Source organism: Aulonocara sp. 'chitande type north' Nkhata Bay, linkage group LG18 (assembly GCF_057382095.1).
Source record: "Aulonocara sp. 'chitande type north' Nkhata Bay isolate Kocher_YH1m ecotype deep benthic linkage group LG18, A_spYH_male_GT1.1, whole genome shotgun sequence".
Lineage (NCBI taxonomy): Eukaryota > Metazoa > Chordata > Actinopteri > Cichliformes > Cichlidae > Aulonocara > Aulonocara sp. 'chitande type north' Nkhata Bay.
Window position 1 is genome coordinate 107,885 of NC_141361.1, and position 19,316 is coordinate 127,200.

Below are 19,316 nucleotides of genomic sequence, written 5' to 3' on the forward strand. Positions count from 1 at the left end.
CCTGATAACCTGATGGTCAGTCTTCCTGCTCCTAACTTTGGGCCACACTGTGCACCTCTCCGTCTTCTTCGACATGTTGTATTTGAGGAGTTCGTGCCGCTGATGTGACGTCGGCGACTTTGACAGTTTTGAGGTTTCGCCGTCGTCTCCTCGTGACTTTGGTTCAAGTCGTCAGGATCTGGATTTACAGAGCCGTGACCTGTGAACATGTCAAAGCAGCAGCTCCGACCAATCACATTATAGAAAAGGTCTGAGGTCGTCACATGACTTCTTTCATTCTGAGCATTTTGTATCCAACTTTATTTTGTAACATTACACACTTCCTGCTACACAGAGGGTCAAAGGTCAAACATAAGAGCCCATATAATAATCTTCACCCTGGAAATGGACTCCATTATCAGCTGATCCTGGATGGTTAGAGACTGCTTAGCAACCACCTGTCGCTAAGGAAAAATCTGTATTCCCCAACGCTGACCGCCCAGCCAATCAGATGATGCCAACCAGCCATGTGACTGCAGCAGCTCCACCCTCAGAATCACCTGTATAGGTGTGACACACACACTCAGACACCACGGGATAAATTAAAGGTTTAATAGATTTTCTCCAAAAGCTGAAACTTTCTCACACACACACACACACACACACACACACACACACACACACACACACACACACACACACACACAGGTGTGTCTGTGCCTCCCACAGAAATCAAAGAGGCACGCTGATGATGAAGATAAACGTGTGATCTAATGATAAGAGTCTCTGTCCTCACGACGTCTCCATGGCAACAGAAACAAACACTAACTGCAGGTAGCGTCTCATACCCCCCGCCGGCCCATGGGAGGCTAGCGACGGTAGACGCCAAAGGCCACCAGGCTGAGGAGGATGGTGACCCCGACCAGCGAGGCGGTGGCGGGGGCGGTGAAGAACTGGCGGTACTGGATCTGACAGTACCACAGCACGGACAGCATGAGCACGAGCAGTGGGACCATCAGGCTGCCCACGTTCAGCGCCACGCGCACCTGGTCTCCCGCCCGCTGGCCCCCCGCCGCCCCCCGCGCCGCGTGCTGCGAGATGTGGCAATGCAGCACGCAGTTATGAGCGAGGTTCAGCGAGGCGAGTGTCTGCGCGTCGTCTTGCAGCAGCTGGCCCTGATAGATGAGACGCACCTGATGCTCCTGCCCCGCAAAGTAGGTCCTGCAGGGTCAGAGGTCAGAGGTCAGCAAACGGGTCCAAAAGCACAGCCAGGAGGAGGAGCTTCAGGTTTACCGAAACTCCTCTACTATGCAGTATTACATGCAGTACTCGTACCTCTTGATGTACCCGACGGTGTCCTGCGGTTGGACCTGCGCCATCCTCTCCGTGTCGTTGAGGAACTTGAGTCTGACCACCATATTCCGCTGAGACGCTGCGCCCTCCCCGTCTCCTCCTCTGCGCCTCACCCCGTCCCCTCCCACCTGTCCATCCTCTAGTGTGGGGGGAGCCTCTGTCAGGAAGCTGTCGTTCACAGAGGAGGAAGGTGAGGACGAGGACATGGAGAACGTGGAGGTTGAGGATGGTGGGTAGGGGGATGAGGAGGCGGCGGTGGATGAAAAGGGCGTGTCCTGCTGGGCTTGCCCAGGCCTCTGTAAAGGGGAGGAGCCTGTGAACAGGTGTTCAGGGGGCTCGGATGTGCGGGTGGAGATCCAGGCGAGCAGCAGCACCGTTAGCAGCAGCAGAGCGGCGAACAGCAGCGTCACCTCATCACCGACACCTTCGATCAGCGCCATCGCCGCCAAGGTCAGCACAGCTCACACACCTGTAGGGAGAGGGCGGAGCTTAGCTTCAGGTATATACACACACTTCTTGTTTACCTGAGAACCCCTCACTTATCCTTTCACTCCAGCATGACTGAAGCTTTTTAAGAACTAGGGAAAGAAAGAAAAAAAAACCTTTAGGGGCAGGTGTCCCACAGCTCCAATGTCACACGACAGTATCGCAGTACTGTGTGGTGATACATACAATACTGTGAGAGTACTACGAGCAGGTGAGCTCCTCTCTCAGGTCGACAGAGTTACTTCCTAACTCAAAGCGAGCTGACGGCTCAGACACACGAGCGAAACCAACGTCTGAACATCTGCAGGACATCTGCAGGACACCTGCAGCTGATCACCTGTAACGTGATAAAATCCCAGCAAACGTCAAAGTTCCGCCTCTACATTACACCTGCGCCCAGTTTAGTCCAATCAGAGCAAGCATCCTGTCCCCCCACTACACATACCACAGGGTGACCTCTGGGACTTTATCTTGGGGAAACACACTCAGAGGAAAAGCTCCCCTGACGGTTCGCACGTCACTTCCTGCATGGCTGTCCAACCAGTGGAATGAAAAGCCATTACACAACGCTAACTTCCGGTTTCCTGTGTGCCGTCAGCAGGTATCGATCCATGATTGATCCGGTTGTTAATCAAGTGTATTTTTGACGCTCTCTGCTCAGGTATTTGCTCACCTATCTCCGCGGCCTTGTTACGGCACCAGTTGTTGGTTGCGTTTCACCGGAAGATCCGGGCATTTGAGCCACCCGGGCGCACCTGAATCAGCTCCGCTAAAGTCCGAGCTAACAGCTAACCGCTACGCTAAGATACGCGCTAACAACTCGCGCTCCCAGGGAGCCACTGACCTATAGTCTGAGTCTCCGCAGAGACGCGAGGAGTCGACGGTCACTCACGTTCAGTCCAGGAGCTTCATGTCCTCCCCGTTAGCCTGCAGGCTAACAGCCGCATCACTTCCTGCTGCCGCTTCTTCTTCTACTGCTGTGCTCCGCGGCGGACCCAGCGGATCCTTCTTCTTCTTTATATTGTTTATTGGCAGTTGGCAAATAGCAAAATGGTACATTACCGCCACCAACTGGTGTGGAGTGTGAACTGAATGTCAAAAATGAATCAAATCCTCCCAGACAAACGAGTCTGCCTTAAAAAACAAAATATGACCTGATAACTTCGCCAGTTCTTATATCAACCAAGTCCAGTTTCAATTTCATCTCACCGAGCATATTTCTGACAATGCACTAAAACATGTTCTATTGTTTCTTCTTCTCTGGTGCAGTCACGCTCCCCTGTGCAGTGTTTTCTCATTAAAAACAATGTGCTGTTCAAACCAGCATGCCCAAATCTAAGTCAGGATATAACCGTCTCCTCTCTCCTGTTTTCCTTTGGTTTTGTAAAACCATCACCCTCCAGTGGAGGCTGCGCATGCATATTTCTGTTGGTCGCGATTATCCTTATGACGTAACCAGAAGAAAGATAAGATAAGAGATAAGAGATAAGATAGAACTTTATTAATCCCTCGGGTGGGTTCCTCTGGGAAATTCGACTTCCAAAAAGCACAGCAACGACCGAAGTTACAGTTACAGAATTGTTATATATATATATATATATATATATATATATATATATATATATATATATATATATACACACATACACACACACACACACACACACACACACACATATATATATATAAATACAGAGACAAATATAAATAAAATATACAAAGGGGATAAATAGAATAAATAGGAATAAAAAATAAAAATACAAGTGAATTGCACATTTCAAGTATTGAGTCTATTGCACTGTTGACTTTTAACAAAGGTATTGCACAGTGAGGTGAAGAGGCACTACAGCTTAGTTGTTCCCCTCCTTTGTCCTCCTGTTTCCCCTCCCTCTCCCCTCCAGAGAGGAGTTAAACAGTCTGATGGCGTGTGGGACAAAGGAGTTTTTAAGTCTGTTAGTTCTTGTCTTTGGGAGAAGCAACCTGTCACTGAACAGACTCTTCTGGTTGTTTATGGCCGTGTGCAGAGGATGCCCAGCATTGTCCATAATGTCCATCAGTTTCTTTAATGTCCTTTTCTCTGCCACTGTCACCAGAGTGTCCAGCTTCATGCCGACCACAGAGCTAGCCCTCCTGATCAGTTTCTCCAGCCTGGATGAGTCCCTCTTTGCTGTGCTGCTCCCCCAGCACACCACAGCATAGAAAAGTACTCCAGCAACCACCGACTGGTAAAACATCCTCAGGAGCTTCCTGCAGATGTTAAAAGACCTCAGCCTCCTGAGGAAGTACAGTCGGCTTTGGGCTTTTTTATACAGGTGCTCTGTGTTGCATGACCAGTCCAGTTTATTGTCCACCCACAGCCCGAGGTACTTGTACTTGTTGACCACCTCCACCTCCTCCCCCTCTATCTGAACCGGCAGTGGACCTTCTCTGGACCTCCCGAAGTCCACAACCAGTTCCTTAGTCTTTGAGGTGTTGAGTTGCAGGTGGTTTGTGTGACTCCATGCGACAAAGTTCCTCACCAGACTTCTGTACTCCTCTTCCTGATCATCCCAGATACACCCCATGATGGCCGTGTCATCTGCAAACTTCTGAATGTGGCATAATTCAGAGTTGTAGCAGAAGTCAGAGGTGTACAGGGTGAAGAGAAGAGGGGACAGCACAGTTCCCTGTGGTGCTCCTGTGCTGCTGACCACTGTGTCAGACGTGATGTCCTTCAGCCTGACGTACTGTGGTCTGTCGGTGAGGTAGTCGGAGATCCAAGCCACCAGGCAGGGGTCCACCTCCATCCTGTTCAGTTTTTCCTGAAGCATACAGGGCCGGATGGTGTTAAAGGCACTGGAAAAGTCAAGAAACAGGATCCTGACCGTGCCTTTTCCCCCATCCAGGTGTGAGTGGGCTCTGTGTAGGAGGTACAGGATGGCATCCTCCACTCCGACACCCGCCTTGTATGCAAACTGTAGTGGGTCCTGGGCATGTTGTACCTGTGGTCGGAGGAGGTTGAGGAAGAGCCGCTCTAGAGTCTTCATAAGATGTGACGTCAGTGCCACCGGTCGGAAGTCATTCAGCTCATTGGGCCGGTTCTTTTTGGGGACCGGGACGATGCAGGATGTCTTCCATAGGGCGGGCACTCTCCCCAGTCGCAGACTGAGGTTGAAGACTCGTTGTAGCGGCTCCCCAAGTTCAGCAGCACACGCCTTTAGCATCCTAGGACACACCTTGTCTGGGCCTGCTGCCTTTCTGGGGCGAAGCTTCCTCAGTTGCCTCCTGACCTGATCCACTGTGACACTGGGAGATGTTTGGGAGGAGGGGAGGGGGGGAGATGTCTTGCTGCTGAGAGAGGGATTGGAGGAGGGGGGTGTCATGGTGTCAGGAAGGGGGGGAAGCGAGGGAGGCAGGAGAGTGGGGGGAGGACTCTGTAGTGAAGGTGAGGGTGAGGGTGGGGGGGTTGTGGGCTGGTCAAACCTGTTGAAGTTGTTGAGTTCGTTTGCCTTCTCCACAGTCCCCCCCACTGTGCTTTTCTTGGTGTTGTGGCCTGTGATGGTTTTCACACCATTCCAGACCTCCCTCATATTGTTCCTCTCCAACTTCTGCTCCACCTTCCTCCTGTAGGTGTCCTTTGCTTCCCTCAGGCAGCGTTTCACCTCCCGCTGTGCTGCTTTCATCTCCTCCTTCACTTTGCTCCTGAAAGCCTTCTTCTTCATGTTGAGGACAGCTTTGACTTCCTGTGTTACCCACGGTTTGTTATTAGGATAACACCGTACCGTCTTAGCAGGGGCGACTGTGTCCACACAAAAGTTGAGGTAGTCTGTAAGACAGTGTGTCGCCCCCTCTATGTCCTCACCATGTGGGCTCAGGAGCACATCCCAGTCTGTGGTGTCATAGCAGTCTCTCAGAGCATCCTCCTTTTCTGGGGTCCATCTCCGGATGGAGCGCGTTGTGACAGGCTGCCTTTGGACGAGGGGTGTGTATTGTGGAGACGAGGGGTGTGTATTGTGGAAAGAAACAAGCAGTGTAACAGTTTCAAACGGTACAGAACAAAAAGCAAAGAAGAAGAAACAAGTTCGAGATCAGATCCGAATAAAGTTTTTAATAAATGAAACAAAACAAAAAGTGACCAAAATAAGCTTCCGAACGACAGCTGACACACAGGAAGTCTGACTGGTGCTCAACTGAGCTCGCAGCCAGATTATCCAATCAGCATCACCTGCGTGACGCTGCTGTGTGACAGGCTCAGGTACTAAGAAGGAACCCTGACCATGACCTGCTGCCACATTTCAAAATAAGAGCATGATGCTGTTGGTGATTAAGCTTTAGGAGTGCCTGTGTGTCTGTGTGAGAGAGAAGACAAGCTGATTTAACAGCAAGAGGTTCACTTCACCCACAGAAACATGTTCAAACACACTAAATACAAACATATATTAAGATGCATGAATACAATACACTAATTTTATTTACAGTCACTTTATTAGGTGCATCTGTTCAACTCAGATATCTCACCAGCCAATCACAGGGTAGCAGGATTATGAAGGGTGATGAAGAGGAGCCGCTGAGGTTCAAATGAAGCATCAGAATGATGATTTAGGAGACCGGTGTTTCCGGGCCCCAGGGAGCAGACGAAGCAGCTGTGAGGAGGAGGTGTACCTAATAAAGTGGCTGTGAGTGTAAATTCTGCACAAAGTCCTGTGAAATATGTGAGTTTCAACTTTGTGGGTCCGCTCAATCAACCAGTTGATCGGTCAGTGAGCCGATCGATCAGTCTGCAGTGTTTCCTCTTGAGGATGTTGAGGCTCTGACAGCTGCAGACACCTGATCAGCTGATTGGTGGCTCATCCTGGGGTGTCCACGTGCACAGCCTGACCCTTCAAAGTTAGAGAGGCTGCTGCACGCGCTGTTAGTCAGGATGACGTCATTACCCCAACACTGTCGCTTTAACGTGCTGAACATCCGGGCCAGCAGTGGCGCTCAGGGGCCACTGGCTGTGTTTGTGAGGGCTCCACAGTCCACCAGAACCCGGACCCCAGCTCAGACCTCTGAGAGTCCCACAGGTGAGGCCCAGTGCACCTGTCCTCACCTCAGGTGGCAGGGTCCTCCGAGTTTACTCCAGAATTAAAGTCACAAGAACTCAAAATAAAGGCTGTTTTTATTCTAAATAAAAAAAAGTTTATTAGGACAAACAGCAGAACCACCTCACCCCACCTGCGGCAGGTGCGGATTCAGATGATGACGTCACTGATCACGGGGACTCGGCTGCTCTTAGCGGGCTCCTCTGCCGCCTCTCAACCCGCGATCAGCACCGCGCCGGGCTGTGGAGGGAGCCCCGAGCTGCTGGCAGCACCGACGGTTTCCTCTCGGAGCATCCGCTGTGCTCCGCGGGCCCCCGGCCGCATCTCTGCCGGGGCCAGCCGGCGGTCCCCGGGCCTCCCACCGGTTCAGCATCTGGACCCGGAGAGGGTGGCGGAGAGGGCTCGGACCACGCAGTCGCAGTTGGGTTTGAGTGAAAACGGCGTAAATGTAAAATAGCGTCCGTTAAAGAGTGCGTGTGCTGCGGCTCCGCGGGGCTGGCTGCCGCTGTGGCCGCTGTCTCTGGTTTCATCCTCCGCCTTTGTCCTCATGTTTTCCCCCGGAGTTCCTCCCCCTGCGGCGCTGGGCGGAGTTTCATACCGGACTAGACGCTCCTTTTGTCGGATTCGTTTCGACCTGACTCCCCGGGGTTTACGGCTGAAAAAAACACACTTCCACGGTTCCGAAAGCAGCCGAACCGGCACGGTGCCGTGCAGAATCACCCCGGCTTTCTGTCCGAACCAGCAGGTAAGCGCCAGGTTCCGATTTTAAACGCATTTCTGGGTTTTTCTGCTCGCTCGTCCCCGAGTCGCCACAACATTCATGGCGGCTTTGCAGCGGAGGCTTGTGGGGCAGCTGCAGCCCGTCCCGCCCGCACAAAGCTCCGGTTCTGCGGGTAAAGGGTTCGGGGGTTCTGGTGCTCCTGCACCGCGGGTAGACTCGAGCTCGACCTTTTTACGTGTCATCATTTTGTCGGATTAAAGCCGTTAAACGCTCCGCGTGTGCCGTCCGGAGACTTTAGCTCGGGTCTTTTATCCGGTTTCATCCGGTTTGTTCCGGTTTGGTCTCCGCGTCGCTCAGACAGGTTTCACCGGGAAACCTTCGCGCTCGGTTCGGCGGTTCGTGGCAGCGGAAGCTACGTGCTGACTCCTGCCGGAGGATGGACGCCATTACCGGGCAGCTAGACGCTGGCGGTCCGGAGAGCTTACCGGGCCGAGCCCAGCTCCCCGGCCGTCCGGACCCAGAACCCGGGGACCGTCTGCAGAATGGCACCGGTGTGTGTGAGAGATCAGCTCCTGTCTGAGAATCGATCATCAGCAATGTCACCAAACACACACTGTTTCCGGTTACCTCTGTGGTTACACTGGTGTGGTGATGTCACGTGAGTTTAATGCTCAGCCAGGTGAGGACAGTTGAGGTGCACGTCAGTCTGAGGTCATTCAAATGATGCCTGTGGTGCACACAGGTGGGCACCCTCACAGTGAAGCTGCTGCAGGTGAAACATTCTGATTGGCTATTCTGTGCCCTGTAGCTGGTGCTGTGACTGTGAGTGGGTGTGCACTCCGATCACACCTGTGCAGGCAGCTGCAGACCCCTCAGTCATCATTTTTTGTCCAGTGGCGAAGGATCAGAATCCGCCATGTCGCCACAGATGTGTGAACTCCGAAGAGCAGCTGCATCTTTGGAAGAATCAGACTACAGGTGATGGTGCCCAGGTGTGGGGGCGTGGCTTCATACACAGACCTTAAAGTGTGCATTGACGTTTTTATCACTCAGGGTGGCGCTCTGGAGCCTTTCTGCATGCCACACCTGGAGGACTCTTAAACACAGTGTCCTCACTGCGTGTGCAGAATCTCGTTTCTGGGCACGCTCAGATTGATTTCTGTAAATGAAAAGAAGCCTTCAGGAAGTTCGCATACTGTTGGGCCGCCATGGTGTGAGCTGCAAGCTGATTGGGCAGTGAGAAGATGAAGGTGTGAAAGTGTGGTGGCGGCCAGCTGTCATCCTCTATAAATACACCTGGTACATTCTATACAGTAACAGGTGATGTCACTGACCTTCAACGTGTTAGCCTACAGCGGGGCAGCAGGGATCAGGTGACGTGTCAGGTGATCAGGCGACATATTCTGCTCAGTGACTCACGCTCCACTTACTTCTAGCCGTGTCACAGGCGAGTGACTCCCCCCCCAAAAGCCCGCCTCCTCTGAGCTACAGAGAGCCAAACGTGTGAAAACGCTGCGCAGGTCAGCAGGGGGCGCCGTAAAAACACGGTCACATTAAATCCAGCCCCCTTTGCTCCTGCAGCCTTTCTCACCTGACACTGATTTAAAACACCCGCATTGGTCCTTTAGTGATTTAGGATTTAGGACAGGGCGTCCTCTGTCACGGCGCCCGTTTCAGACGACGCCTCTTGCAGTCGGGCTGGTTTCGCTCGGCTAAAGGATGAGCTCGAGAGCGTCCCCTGTGGAGCCAGAACAGGGCATTGGATCAGGTGTTGTTGGCCTCGGCGCTGCCCCACACCGGCAGAAACAGGAAGTACACAAGCTGAGCCGTACTGATGGTCACGTGAGCACTTCCTGCCGCAGTAAACCTGTTTGATTTTGTGTTTCAGAGGGAGGGGCGGAGCCTCCTCCGTCGGTCACTGCAGGATGAACGGCAGCAGCAGCGTCTCCACGGCTCAGAGCGCCAGGGTCAAGACTGAACCAGGTAAGCCGACCTGCTGTTAGCGCTGTCAGGTGTTCAGGTACTCGCCTGTCAGTTCATGTAGGCCCGCGGGAACTCTGCTAAAGCAGCGTCCACACAGGAAGTTGATGACACTTGGAATGAGCGTGTAAGTGCTTCCAGTGAGCGTTCAGATGTGACGGGGGGCAGACTGTCGGTTTGCCTGAAGCTGCGTGTTTGCAGCGTTACACCCGTGTGCACCTTCGTCCTCACAGACGACCATTGTGGCGATTTTTGTGAAAACGTACGAACGTGTTTTTCTGTGACGTTCGGCCGTGGGGCACGCGCCCTCGCCGGCCCTGCCCTGACCGCTGTCTCCCTGCTCAGATGACTGGAGTAAGGAGGACTGTCTGACTCTGCTGGAGAGGATTCGCACCGTGTTGCCTGACGGAGACGCCATGAAGTACAAAACCACCGAGTCGCACTTTGATTGGGAGAAAGTTTGTTTTGGCGGCTTCACCGGCGAGATGTGTCGCCAGAAGTGGCAGAAAGTCTCGTCTGAGGTACGCTGGCCAAAGACCACGCCTCTGAGCCATCGCTGTGTTGATTTAAAGCTTTTCGGTTTTGACGGTTCAACTGACCTGAGTCTGTGTTTCAGGTCAGGAAGTACCGAACAATGACGGAGCTCATCGTGGACGCCATCGAGTTCGTGAAGAACCCGTATAAAGGCAAGAAACTGAAGGTGAGGCCTTCTGGAGCCAGAACCTGCTGGGACATGTGCTGGTTCACCTGTGACCTTTGCCCTCTCTCGTGTGCAGACTCACCCAGATTTCCCAAAGAAGCCTCTGACGCCATACTTTCGCTTCTTTATGGAGAAACGAGCCAAATACGCCAAAATCCATCCAGAGATGAGCAACCTGGACCTCACCAAGATCCTGTCCAAGAAGTACAAGGAGCTGCCCGACAAGAAGAAGGTGCGCTCAGCAGCACAACCCGAGGTCGCAGTTGTGTCCGTGTTCGAGTCCCGAAAAACCAAACACATGTTTGTTTGTCCTTCCGCAGCAAAAGTACATCACAGAGTTCCAGCGTGAGAAAGAAGACTTCGAGAAGAACATGGCTCGATTCAAGTGAGTTCTACTTCCTGTTACATGTAGCAGTGTTGGTCACGGTGTTGGCGCACACATGGCTAATGTCAGCTGATCGCAGGGAGGAGCACCCCGAGCTGATCGAGGAGAGGAAGAAGTCGGACCTGCCGGAGAAACCCAAAACCCCCCAACAGCTGTGGTACAACCACGAGAAGAAGACCTACATGAAGCTGCACCCTGAGGTACGCGCTCAGCACACACATGCATGTCTTTGTGCCGCCGGTGCAGCCGCAGCAGCTCTGCACCGGTCCAATCGGAGGGCTCGACCGCTCCGCGCAAACCACCGCGCAGCAGGTAAAACAAGCAAACGTGTTCCTAAAGGAGATGTCGTTGGGCCGTATGTGAAACAGACCAAACGCACAGACTTTTAGATGGGCGGAGCGACAGAATTGTGCACGCGTTATGTTTGGAGGGAATATTCGACCTCCTTTAGTTCCAGTGTGAATATAGACACTGTTTGATCATCCTTGGGTCGAGTGTGCAAAGATAAACACCGAGTGGACAAAGCAGCCACTGAGACCAGCGTGGCCGTTTGAAATCACATGTTAGTCTTTTCTGAGCTCGGAGCAAACGAGTCGCCGCCGTTCAAACGGCGCTATGATTGTTTGCGTTGACTGCTTCTCTTAGCTTCACAGACCGGTGCACATAAACACATCGCTGTTGTAAAAACAACCGGTGAAAGGCTCCGCCCATCGGCGATGGTCGATATAGTCAACCTTAGGTAACACGTCCAACCCGCACGTCCATGAATGAAGTTTTGTGTGATGATGAGAAAAGGGCGCATGAAGCCAGGCAGGTGCAGAGACGTGCGGCGTCCTGCCGCTCCGCGCGCATCGGCTGGTTCGGTCCCAACAGGAAGGTGAGTCATCACCGTGGAAACGTCTCATGACGGCTGAAACCATCACGTGCTCCTCTCAAGGGTTCAGACAGACGAGTTCTCCGAGAGTCTTCTAGAGGTGGCCCAGCCAATCAGCTGAGCCGAATCCACCTGAAACTATGGAAAGAAGAAAAGGTCAGAGTTCATAGACGGGCCAGAATCACGCCTGCCGTGTAGGCAGCTCCTTTGTCCCCGCAGGAGGCGTCCTGCTCGTGATCATACAAAACTTCATTTCGGCTCCTCGCTGCTCTGATTTCACGTGTTGTCATGGCGTCTGCGGAGAGTTTCACGGCGGTAGCTCGTAGACCTGCTGCCGGTTCGAGGCCCGGAGCGTTGTCAGGACCCGTCTCTGCATCCTCACGACTGTGTTTCTGTTTCAGGTGAGTCAAAAGGAGCTGAAGGATGCTCTGAGGAGACAGTGGTCCCAGCTGTCCGACAAGAGGAGACTGAAGTGGATCAGCAAGGCGCTGGAGCTCCAAAAAGATTACGAGGTACCAGAGAGACGGGAAGCAGGCGCTTCGGCCTCAGCGTTTCACCTGAACCATCATCACGACACGAGTCCTGGAAGCGAGCCGACACCAGCTCCGGTGTTTGTAACAGCTTCTGGGACGTGTGGGCGATGTGATGATGATCTGGGCTGAAACTGAAAGTCTCACCGCCGGGTCTCACGACTGCACTTCCTGTTTTAGGACAGCATGAGGGTGTACCTGGAAGCTCATCCAGACGTGAACTCGGACGATCACGTGCGCTCCGTCCTCACCAAAGCCGAGAGACAGCTGAAAGACAAGTTCGACGGGCGGCCGACCAAACCTCCCCCGTGAGTCTGCGCTGACATGTTCACGCTAACCCTGCCGCAGCTACGGCCGAGAGGTCGCGTCCCTCAGAAGTTCACATGTCCAACTTTCTCATTTTTAAAGCTTTGACAAAAGACGACATTTATTATTTTATTCAGATGATTCAGGCTGAGATCAAAGGTTTCATTACTGTAAGATAAGATAAGACTTTATTGATCCCACGACGGGGAAATTTTTGCGTCACCTCAGCTCAGGTACAGATACATGAAGGAAATACAACAATACAAATAAGTACAATCAATGAAAAAAGTCAGATAATACACTATATACAATGGTAGCATACACAGTATGTGATTATGGATATGGTTGGAAATATGGAAGACATAAACTATATAGATTGACATAACTATTGTACCACTACTATTCCTGTTTATAGACATGTACACACACACACATACATACATATATACCTGCACATGTCCGTACACATGGAGGGTCCATTATGCATGAAGTGGTGACCGTGGATGTTCACAGTGTCCAGTGACTCATGACATCGTGATTGAGGAGTTATAGTCTAACTGCTGTTGGGATGAATGATCTGTGAAAGCGCTCCTTCCTGCAGCTTCCTGTGTTTCAGTCTCTGACTAAAGGAGCTGCTCAGCCCACTCACAGACTCATGCAGTGGGTGATGTGGGTTGTTCATGATGGATGTCAGCTTTACTAACGTCCTCCCCTCACCAACCACCTCCACAGACTCCAGGGGGCATCCCAGCACGGAGCTAGACCTCCGCACCAGTTTGTCAATCCTGCTCCTGTCCCTGTCCGTGCATCCACTCCCCCAGCAGGCCACTGCATAGAAAAGGGCAGATGCTACCACAGTGTCATAGTATGTCCTTAACAGAGTCCTGCAGACTGCGAAGGACCTCAGTCTCCTCAGCAGGTGGAGTCGCCTCTGGCCCTTCTTATACAGGACGTCTGTATTTGTTGTCCAGTCCAGTTTATTGTTGAGGTGAACACCCAGGTACTTATAAGAGTCCACTATCTCAGTGTCTTTCCCTCGGATGTTCACCGGTGTTGCAGGGGGTGACTTCCTCCTGAAGTCTATGATCATCTCCTTTGTCTTGCCGGCGTTGATTTGGAGTACGTTGGTCTCACACCAGCCAACAAAGTCACTGATGACCCCCCTGTATTCCTGATCATTCCTGTCTGATATGCATCCAATGATGGCTGTATCATCTGAGAACTTCTGTAGATGGCAATCGTCCGAAGTCTGAAATGTGAAGGCTGAACAGGAAAGGTGAACCGTGCCCCGTGGCGCCCCCGTGATTACCACCTCGGACACACAGTCATGGAGCCTCACATACTGTGGTCTGTTGGTAAGGTAGTCGATGGTCCATGCAGGCAGCTGTTTGCCTACTCCGGCTCCCTCCAGCTTCCCTCTCAGTAGTAGAAGAAGAAAGCTCCTGTTTGCCGTTACAGTGAACAGCTGCAGCAAAGGAAGAGCGTTTGTTTGAATAAGTGAAATGTTCATCACAGCGTCCTCACAGGTGCGTCCTGTCCTCTCTCTTCTCTGATTGGTTCAGCTGTTATCTAGTCACAGTGCGCATCAGTCTCAGCTCACTTTCTGTGGCTCGCATCAAAAGCTGTGTAAACGCTACATGTTGGTCAGAGTGACGCCTTCTGTGTCTTATTATCTCACTCAGCACAATTTACAGTATAACCGATAAACCGGTTTTAGAAGTCAGGAGGTCAGGTGACATCAGGTAACGTCACCTGACCTCCTGACGGCAGAGCGTGAGTGTAACATGATGTCGGCCCGCTGCAGCTGTAACAGCTGCACCTCTGGAAGGATTTCCACAGGTTTAGGAGTGTTTGTGGGAATTTGTGACCGTTCTTCCAGAAGAGCATCGTGAGGTCAGATGTCCTGTGCTGGAGGTCAGGACTCCGTGCATGAAACATAAAAGTGTGTCCGTGTGCTGAAGCGTGAACAATTCCTTTGACTGGACCTAAGGGGTGGAGCCTGACTCCGTCATCCTGGCAACCACCAATCCCAGACTCACTGTACTGCGTGTTGTACCTGTGTTTCGCAGTAACGGGTACTCGCTGTACTGCGTGTTGTACCTGTGTTTCGCAGTAACGGGTACTCGCTGTACTGCGTGTTGTACCTGTGTTTCGCAGTAATGGGTACTCGCTGTACTGCGTGTTGTACCTGTGTTTCGCAGTAATGGGTACTCGCTGTACTGCGTGTTGTACCTGTGTTTCGCAGTAATGGGTACTCGCTGTACTGCGTGTTGTACCTGTGTTTCGCAGTAATGGGTACTCGCTGTACTGCGTGTTGTACCTGTGTTTCGCAGTAATGGGTACTCGCTGTACTGCGCTGAGCTGATGGTGAACATGAAGGACGTGCCGAGCACGGAGCGCATGGTGCTGTGCAGCAAACAGTGGAAGATGATGACGCAGAAGGAGAAGGACATGTTCCAGAAACGCTGCGAGCAGGTGAGCGACGGCACCGCTCTGACCTCCGACCTCTGACCTCTCTCTAACCTCAACTTTGTCTCCACAGAAAAAGAAGCAGTATGACATCGACCTGCAGCGCTTCCTGGAGGTAAGACCTCAGAGCGCCTTGAAGAGCGAGAGGAAACGCCCACAGACAGGACAGCGATGGGCGGGGCTGTATTTACACTTTCACCTTCATGGTTGGAATTAACGGGATGGGGCGGGGTCTAACTGTGACAGTGCAGGCTGATTGGCTAACTAGCTAGCTTTTAAAACTACTTGTTTCATACAACAGATGGTCCTCAATTCAATTCACTTTTATTTATACAGCAGTCGCCTCGAGGCGCTTTAATTTGTACAGTAGATCGTACAATAATAAGGCACGTTGTGATTGGCTGTCATGTTTGATCCTGTCCACTGAGGCTCCAGAGCTGCTGCTTAAACTACAGGAAACAGGAAGTAACCTCTGCTTCTTTCTCAGAGTCTTCCAGAGGAGGAACGTGACAGAGTCATGACTGAGGAGAAAATGGGTGGGGCCAAATTGGGTGCAGGCGTGGCCTCAAGCCCCCACAGAGCCAAGTCTCCATCAGTCAAGGTGCGCCTGGCTCTTCTTTTACTGCCTGTTTATTGGGCGCTCAGTCTGAACGGTGATGTAACCAACCTGCCGAGCCGGCGCCATCTGCAACATCACCAGAAACTGTCTGAACACATTTTTGTGTTCTTTAAATAGGAGCGGTGTCGGGAGGCGGAGTCTGAGCCGTGGGTCCCTGCTGGACCGCCAAAAGAAAGACGGGACGGGAAAAAGACGGCAGCAGCAAAGCTTCCAGAGACACCAAAGACGGCGGCGGAGATGTGGCAGCATAGCGTGATTGGCGACTACCTGGCTAAATACAGAGTAAGGAGCGCGTGCAGTAAATGGCAGGTAAAAACTCTCCGTACCGTCACTGAGTGTCATGTGACACAACCCACAGAGTGACCGCAGGAAGGCCCAGGCAGCGATGGACATGGCGTGGAACTCGATGGAGAAGAAGGAGAAGATTCTGTGGATCAAGAAGGCGGCAGAAGACCAGAAACGTTACGAGGTTCGGCGCTGATATCCGCCGCCAAACGGGAAGTTTTTTCTCCCCCTTTCTTTAGAGGAAAATGTATCCGAAGAAGAAACAAAGTAACGCACTGCTAACGTACCGCGTTAGAGAGGGGGCCATTTTGGGTGGGAGCGCGGGGGGTTCATGCTACTTTAGCTGTTAGCTCACGGTGTCTTCAATTCAATTCAGTTTTATTTATACAGCACCAAATGACAACAACAGTCTCCTCAGGGCGCTTCGGATTGGGTTGGCCCTACAATCAAAACCCAACAATCAGATGTTTGGTGTAATTACCGTGGGTTCCTCGCCACGGTAATTACACCCTCCTCCTCTCGTTGCCACTGGGACTACTGTTCCTCCTCCTGTACCTTCTAGCTCCCTGTCACTGGTTTCCAGTTGCAGTCAGTGCAGCTGCTAGCATGTCAACAACAGCTGCTTTTACATTCACATGACTCCTGTTTGGTTATGGCTCCACCCTCTTTGCTCCCCTAGTTAGTGCCCTTCTTTGTGTCTAGCTCCTCCCCCTGCTGTGTTTTGTTGTACTGACTAGAGATGGCACGATACCACTTTTTTATGTCCGATACCGATATACTTAAATTTGGATATCGGCCGATACCGATATGAATCCGATATAGTGTTTTTTAATATCTTGCTGCATTTTGTATGAGTTCATACTCAAGTTAAAAACAAACAAACTAAACAACACTGAAGCTATTCTGTTACACTTGTATGCAAAAAATGCACTGCAGCCAAAACATTTCATAGTTCAGCAAAACTGATCAATCTAATAAACTTAAACCTGCAGCATCCTCCCTACTCTGGTGTTTTAAAGAGTAAGCAACTGCAGCAACAGTGCAAACTCCCAGAAAAAAATAAATTAAAAAAGGGAACCCCCACCCCACCCTCCACCTCATGATGCTTAATCGACGTAATCAACTTTAATTTGATGCAGTGTGAAAAAAAAAATGCACAGAATTAAATTATTTTTCAAGAGTAATTAAATAGATTCAACATCTTTCTTCTACAGGGTTAGGGTTACAGCTGCAGACTGCACAGATGGAAAAAGTACTATAGCTTACTAGGGTATATTAGACTTAACAGTTACTATATACAGTAATGGACTTCTATACATTTTACATCAGATTAAAACTTTGGTTGTAAGATTTGGATAATTATTTATTAAAAGCTCGACATTGTAAATGAGAATAAGAAAGAAAAGTATGTCTTTGTGCCCCTTTTCCCTGTTCATGCCCTATCGGCCCCCCTGGCTAAACTTTGCTAGATCCGCCCCTGCACAGTTACGTCAGCTGTAGAAAAAGATCCTGGAGTAGAAAGTAATATTAAATACATTCTAACAACAGCTGATCAAGCTTAAACCTGCTGCTGTTGTTCAGCCGCTGGTTTCCTCTTTCTGGCTCAAAGTGGGCCAAAAACAAACAAGAGGCAGTCGCTCCATATATCGGCTGTTAAACGTAACGCTGGAATGCTTTACAAACATTCAGAGATGAACTTGCACACTTGCTTTACTTCTCTCTGGGATCACTTCCTCAGAGATGAAATGCTGGTTTGGTAGCGAGGCTACAAATACACACAGCCGCTCTATCATGTGATGCATACTGCTCTGACGTGCTACAGTTATGAGCCGAGTTACTCCGTGTCGCAAGTTTTGTGAGGTGCTTTTGTGATATTTAATGGGTCGATTACATTTTTTATTTCTCTCCGATATCCGATCCAGTAATTTACGTCAGTATCTAACCGATACGTAATATCGGATCGGTCCATCTCTAGTACTGACTGTGGGTGTCCTGCAGAGGGAGCTGTTGGAGATGAGGACTCCAGCGGGGGGTCAGCGGAAGCCCAAGTTTGACGGCGAGCCGAAGAAGCCTCCAGTGTGAGTCTGTGCCTCCGATTCAAAAACCTTTATTGAAACATTGGCGGTCAGCCGCGTTGTCACGGTCGCCTCGCTCTGTTTCACTGCTGTCTCTGTCCAATAGGAGCGGCTACCAGATGTTCTCCCAGGAGCTGCTGACCAATGGCGAGCTGAACCACTTCAGCCTGAAGGAGCGGATGGTGGAGATCGGGAAACGCTGGCAGAAGCTGAGCCAGAGCCAGAAGGACAAGTACAAGAAGCTGGTAGAGGAGCAGCAGGTGGAGTACAAGGCAGAGCTGGAGGCCTGGGTCAAGGTGAGGCACGATGACTCCGCCTCCGCTGACAAATGAATGAAATATTAGTAAAAGGTTTGTCGCCCCCTGCTGGTCGTTAACATGCCGTTTCCCTTCTCAGTCTCTGTCTCCTCAGGACCGCGCCGTCTACAAGGAGATCTCGTCTTCGGTGAGTCTCTCACGCCGCCTCACCTGTCCGTGCGTTACAGCGCTAACCTTTGTTTGTTTGTTTAGAAACGTCGCAGCACCGCCAAAGTTCGCAGCAGCCCCGCAGCTAAAGTCCGCGTGACTGCGAAGGGGAAGGCGGGAAGCTCAAGAGCTGCGACACCCGGAGTGGCGGTGAGCAAGAGGGCGATGGCGTACCGAGCCAAGGTAACGACAGCTACTTAGTCAGAAAGGCTGGGGGCCGGGCTAAATTTCATGTGCCGTTTGTGGTGGTGAACAGGGTCTGTCCATATCCCAGCAGGACATGTCTGACTCGGATGAGGAAGAGGAGAAGAGCGAGTCATCGGACTCTGACGAAGACGACGAGACGTCAGGAAGCACAGACAGCGATGACGATGAGGTCAGTCACGTGTTCATGGAGACACGAGTGAAGGCTGACTGACCACGGTGTTCATCACCAGTCCAGCAGAGACAATATCCTGTTTTATTTGAAAGTACATTTTTATATAAATATTGATAAATGACCTTGTGGGCGGTGCCCTTTTCATCCATCCGTCCCTTCATGTGTTGCAGGATATAGAACTTCCTGTTTTGTGACCACTTCCTGTTCTTTCTCAGAACGACGATGAGGAAGACGAGGACGATGAAGACCAGAGCTCCTCTGAGGAATCCAGTGACTCCGACACAGACTAGATCCACCCTTTCCTCCTCATTGGAGAGGACAGGCTGTGCAGGCCACACCTCCTCACAGACCAATCATCCTGGCAGACCAATGAGAGGATGTTATGCGGCACTGGCCCCTCCCGCCTTCCTCTGAAGAGGGCGGAGCCTTTTGTTACTCGTGTTTGTTTTTTATCGAGTGTGTGTTGGTTTTTAGCAGATGGGCGGAGCAAAGCTCAGGTGGGCTCTCAAGTGTCCTTTTCACAAAATGGTGAAGGCAGGGCAGGGGGCGGGGTTTGTACAGTTTGGCAGGTGGGGGCGCAATGAGCAGCAGTTCAGGGTTCAGCCGCCCACCTCAAATTATTAATAAATGCACTTTTTTCTCATCTCT

The 19,316-nt window shown here is 51.4% G+C and overlaps 2 protein-coding genes across 5 annotated transcripts; one reads left to right on the forward strand and one right to left on the reverse strand.

Moving 5' to 3' along the window:
• Positions 1–574: 574 nt before the first annotated feature.
• tmub1 (transmembrane and ubiquitin-like domain containing 1) lies at positions 575–2,836 on the reverse strand. Of its 3 annotated transcripts, none has more exons than XM_086271917.1 (3): positions 2,711–2,836; positions 1,315–1,801; positions 575–1,200 (listed from the first exon to the last, which is right to left on the reverse strand). In XM_086271917.1, the coding sequence occupies exons 2-3, from the start codon at positions 1,770–1,772 to the stop codon at positions 849–851; spliced, it is 810 nt and encodes a 269-aa protein (XP_086128043.1). In that variant the 5' UTR covers positions 1,773–1,801; positions 2,711–2,836; the 3' UTR covers positions 575–848. The 3 variants fall into 3 exon arrangements, with proteins under 3 accessions (XP_086128043.1, XP_086128044.1, XP_086128045.1); XM_086271918.1 differs by having other exon boundaries at positions 2,663–2,806; XM_086271919.1 differs by lacking the exon at positions 2,711–2,836 and adding an exon at positions 2,492–2,627.
• Positions 2,837–6,360: 3,524 nt separating this feature from the next.
• Positions 6,361–19,311, forward strand: ubtfl (upstream binding transcription factor, like). 2 transcript variants are annotated; one of them, XM_086271730.1, is made up of 20 exons: positions 6,361–6,473; positions 9,491–9,585; positions 9,928–10,103; positions 10,199–10,282; positions 10,359–10,514; positions 10,603–10,667; positions 10,747–10,867; positions 11,943–12,053; positions 12,252–12,379; positions 14,711–14,852; positions 14,920–14,961; positions 15,334–15,447; positions 15,583–15,747; positions 15,824–15,934; positions 17,749–17,828; positions 17,932–18,121; positions 18,222–18,269; positions 18,335–18,472; positions 18,564–18,665; positions 18,884–19,311. In XM_086271730.1, the coding sequence occupies exons 1-20, from the start codon at positions 6,376–6,378 to the stop codon at positions 18,956–18,958; spliced, it is 2,241 nt and encodes a 746-aa protein (XP_086127856.1). In that variant the 5' UTR covers positions 6,361–6,375; the 3' UTR covers positions 18,959–19,311. The 2 variants fall into 2 exon arrangements, with proteins under 2 accessions (XP_086127856.1, XP_086127855.1); XM_086271729.1 differs by lacking the exon at positions 6,361–6,473 and adding an exon at positions 7,080–7,626.
• The last annotated feature ends 5 nt before the right edge of the window (positions 19,312–19,316 follow it).

Coding starts and splice junctions, on each gene's coding strand:
- tmub1 (XM_086271917.1), bottom strand. CDS start 1,772: ATGGCGCTGATCGAAGGTGTCGGTGATGAGGTGACGCTGCTGTTCGCC. Junction 1,201..1,314: donor ACCGTCGGGTACATCAAGAG/GTACGAGTACTG, acceptor CTGACCCTGCAG/GACCTACTTTGCGGGGCAGG.
- ubtfl (XM_086271730.1), top strand. CDS start 6,376: ATGAAGCATCAGAATGATGATTTAGGAGACCGGTGTTTCCGGGCCCCA. Junction 15,935..17,748: donor AAGACCAGAAACGTTACGAG/GTTCGGCGCTGA, acceptor GGTGTCCTGCAG/AGGGAGCTGTTGGAGATGAG. Junction 17,829..17,931: donor GAGCCGAAGAAGCCTCCAGT/GTGAGTCTGTGC, acceptor TCTGTCCAATAG/GAGCGGCTACCAGATGTTCT.